At 34.6% G+C, this 4348-nt stretch overlaps 1 protein-coding gene across 1 annotated transcript; it reads left to right on the top strand.

The window, feature by feature from the left end:
• Nucleotides 1-367: 367 nt before the first annotated feature.
• On the top strand, nucleotides 368-1913 carry LOC113339605 (cytochrome P450 76A2-like). Its single transcript, XM_026584846.1, has 2 exons — nucleotides 368-1051; nucleotides 1296-1913. Exons 1-2 carry the CDS (start codon nucleotides 368-370, stop codon nucleotides 1911-1913), a joined length of 1302 nt encoding a protein of 433 aa, XP_026440631.1.
• The last annotated feature ends 2435 nt before the right edge of the window (nucleotides 1914-4348 follow it).

Below are 4348 nucleotides of genomic sequence, written 5' to 3' on the forward strand. Positions count from 1 at the left end.
AGTTGCATTTTTTTATAAGTACTCTAGCTTGGAACAGGGTTGGGTTCGTGCCCCATATATAGTGATTGCTCTTGTCCACGATTAGTTTCCATACTGAAACCAATCCAACAGAATGAAAGATCCCATTTTCACAAATGATATGTTTGTCTGGACAGGCATTTTCGTTGCACTAGCAGCTCCGCTGTTACTCCTACTCCTCAACATCATTTCTAGCTGGAAAAATAATACCAACTCAAGGCGGTTACCACCAGGTCCTCCACGTTGGCCATTGATAGGAAACCTCTTAGATTTAGGCTATCACTATAAGGCGCCACACAAAAGATTGGTACAACTTCAAAAGAAATATGGACCGGTTTTCATGATACGTATGGGTGCCGTGAATGCGTTAGTTATTGCTTCCGCAGATGCTGCTACGGAGTTATTCAAAAATCATGATCAAGCTTTCTTAAATCGTCACCCAATCCAGGCGCTGCAACCATTAAAGGGTGATTTTCAAGCGACTCCATGGTCTGCATATGGACCAATCTGGCGAATGAATAGGCGGCTATATGCAACCATATTCTCTCGTACGACAATGAAGAATACTCTAGGTAAAAGAAGACAATTCGTGGATCAGATAATACGATGGATATCGGTAGAAGAGAAGCAAGGTAGAAGTGTTGAAATAAAACACTTAACTTTGGTTGCCTTTGCTAATTTACTGGGAAATCTTTTCTTTTCTAAGGATGTTATGGATCTTAAATCTTCAACTGGGACAGGACTCTATCAACTGCTTGGGGAGATTGTAGCATTATCTACAACGCCTAATGTAGCTGATTTCTTTCCATGGTTACGAAATTTGGACCCACAGAATGTGGCCAAGAGAACGAAGAAGGCAGTCTATGCATGTGCAAACATTCTTGATGGCTTTGCAAAGGAGCGAAGGAGCACGGATGTTTTACACAATAACAAGGAGGAGAAGGATTATTGGGATTTGTTGATGGACTTCGAAGGCAATGGCAAAGATGAACCAAGAAAAATGTCAGACAGACACATTAATTCGTTTATAACGGTGAGTAAATTCATAAACATGAACAATTTAACTGATATTAATATTCTAAATCCAATTTATTTTATATCATACTCTGCTTATAATTTTTCGAAAATACACAATAAAGTGATAAAGATAGTGCAACATCTGTCTCTAAATTTGAGAGATTCTCATGTTCTCATCCTGATTAAGAGGCTAGCTCGTACTGCTTAAGTTGTTTACCGCAGAATGGGCGGATGACACACTATTGCTCAATCTTATGTAGGAAATTTTTGTCGGTGGAAGCGACTCACTGATCAATTCCGTAGAATGGGTAATGACAGAAGTTGTTCGCTATCCGGAGGTAATGAGGAAGGCCAAAGATGAGCTTGCGCAAGTTGTTGGTTATAATAGAAAGATTGAAGAAAGTGATATCGAGAGTTTACCTTATCTAGGTGCGGTGATTAAAGAAACATTGAGATTGCATCCAGCAGCTCCTTTGCTAATACCACGCACCACTGTTGAAGAAATGGAATTTATTGGATATACTATACCCCAGGACACAGCAGTGTTGGTAAATGTTTGGGGTATTGCAAGAGATGCAGCTTTATGGGATGATCCATTCTCGTTCAATCCAGAACGTTTCTTAGGAAATACTACGGATTATCGCGGACAACATTTTCAATATCTACCGTTTGGATGCGGAAGACGTATGTGTCCTGGCCTCCCCATGGCTCACCAAATCCTTCACATTGTGGTTGGCTCATTGCTCCAATCTTTTGATTGGACACTTGAAGATGGCGTCACACCTGAATCCATTGACATGAACGGAAAGTTTCAGGCGTCATTGCAAAAGTCGATTCCCTTAAGAATAATACCAAGAGCATCGCCTCTTGCAGTGTGACTTCATGATACTCGACAACATTGGAACTTCAACCCATGCATCAACGAAGTTTAAAGTTTTATTTGTCGTTGATCACCTAGGTACGACTCTCTTTGGGCACGATTGTGTTTATAAACATTATGCGTCTTGCAGGTACTTGCATGTTAACAGCTGCTTAGTTCCTGATTATTATTAAGTTTTTATTTTCATGGCCGAATTATGTCATTCGAGTTGTGCTTTCTTGTCATCCTCTAAGGAAGTTATTTTAATTGCTTTTTAGCATTTTTTGTATATTCTTCTTTGTTCTTTTCACTCAAACAATAGTATGTAATGTGATTCAAGATGTCTTTTTTCTTCTCCAGCCAGTCACCATTGTCAATTTTCAGCCTAACAATTTCATTTTTTTTCCTCTTAATCACAGTTGAAACATGAAAAGAAATATTAGTACAAAGATCACCATTCTCGATCAAATTTATTCTAGATTTTTTGCTTTCAAAATATTTCTTCCATTTTGAGAATGTTAAATATGTAAGAATATTTCTACACATAGAAATATTCCCTTGGGCCACGTAATAATTTTGGTTAATTATAGAATATTGCTAACTTATGTCGGTTACCATCTCTGGGATTATTTTCTAATATCTCTTCTTTGATGGACGGTCGAGATCTAATGCTATTAATTAAAGCCTAGGAACTTGGTCCTCCTTCTACCTATAAGAGGAACACAATAGCCATCGGTATTGGGTTCGGAGAATTGATTATTCATAACGTAAGAGGTGAAGAAGGAGAAACCATGACCTCCACAAGGTATTACCGCTGCTACTGAGATCATCGGGGATGTACTACGGATTAACGTTAACAGGTATTCCGTACAAACTATTCTTGTATATAATTATCGTGTGATTATCATGAAGTTCAACGATCCTAAATTAAGTATCTATAAAATTAAATCTTATAGTTGGCATCTAGAGCTTGTGTTTAGAACTCATGATCGTCCGTTTATCATATGCAATAATAAAATAAAATTGGGTTTGATATATTTGGCTTTCCCCTTCTGTGAACATAATTGTTTTTATGGAATTGCATTACTTTTCACATCTAATTATCTTGACCCATATCATGCTCACACTTCATGTTCATGTTTGATTTTTTATTATCTCATCAAAATCAAATCGGTTGAAAATTATGGTATACTGTAAAATTTAAGATCCTGTGGCATTATCACTTATGATTTTCTTATATACTTTTATATTACCTTCTTAATTTTGGAAGAAAATATATATCAACATTAATAACCTACTTAATTTTGGATGAAAATATATTTTAATTTAATACTAAAGTCCTACCCTTTATTTCATGTAAATAAGTTAATATATCTTGCTTATTGAGTTTATTTTTGGCTTAATGGTTTTATTTTTGGCATGTAAATAAAAAAAAATCATTTTAAAAATATTATTTTTTAAATAATGGCATATAATGAGCATATGAGGTAATAATGAACGTAATAATGATGATAAATGAAATGGAAGAATGTCGACATCATATAGTCATAAACATGCATAATTGTTCCACTAAAGTCCATATATTCTACTTGTCTTGTACGTGAAAGAGAGGTAAATTGGAGATATGATATAAATGAGAAAATATTTATTGGGCATTATATCTTTATGGCATGAATCAATAAGTGCTCCAAAGCAAATGAAGATAAACATAATATTTTCATCACGTGAATGGTTATTAAGACATTAAAAATTAGAAACATTAATATTTTCTTGTGGGCATGTATACGTGTTAGTTAATATTAAGATAACGAGACAGTATTAATTTTAAAACTAATGAAACCAATTTTTATTGTAAATTAACTTACGCTGCCGCTTTATCGAAACACTAACACGATTTTTTATCGAGTTTCATTATAAATTTTATGATCAAAACCATTTTTTGACACCATTAAATTTGTGTGTGCATTACGATATGGTTTGTGTGTGTGCTTGTGCGTTATGATATAGTTTCTCTCGCATTATTGTTTTTCTTTAAATTTTATGGGATTATACTTCAAATTATTATGGGACTCTTTAGCTATCACCACAGTGATACTAGAGTGTTATATCTCAGTATAATCATAATGTTATTACAAGCATGAATTTGCAAACCTTAAAGTGTAGGTTTAGCAGTTATCGACATCATGTGATAATGACATTATTTTAGTTGATTGGCTATCACCACAGTGACGTCAAATCACTTTTGGTCATGATCAAAAATTTTGTCAAATGCTTGTAATCCTGTTTTTCTTAAATATATCAGAACAAAATTTACCCACAGGAAATTGGAGTTCACATATTTAAGAAAACACTGATTGATATGATTGTTGATCATATGGATATGAACTGATTTGAATCTTGAGGGTATCTAGTCTCATTATGTTTCACTTTTCTCCCAATGTTGATGGTAATTTT

This window comes from Papaver somniferum, unplaced genomic scaffold (genome assembly GCF_003573695.1).
Source record: "Papaver somniferum cultivar HN1 unplaced genomic scaffold, ASM357369v1 unplaced-scaffold_21, whole genome shotgun sequence".
Taxonomy (NCBI): domain Eukaryota; kingdom Viridiplantae; phylum Streptophyta; class Magnoliopsida; order Ranunculales; family Papaveraceae; genus Papaver; species Papaver somniferum.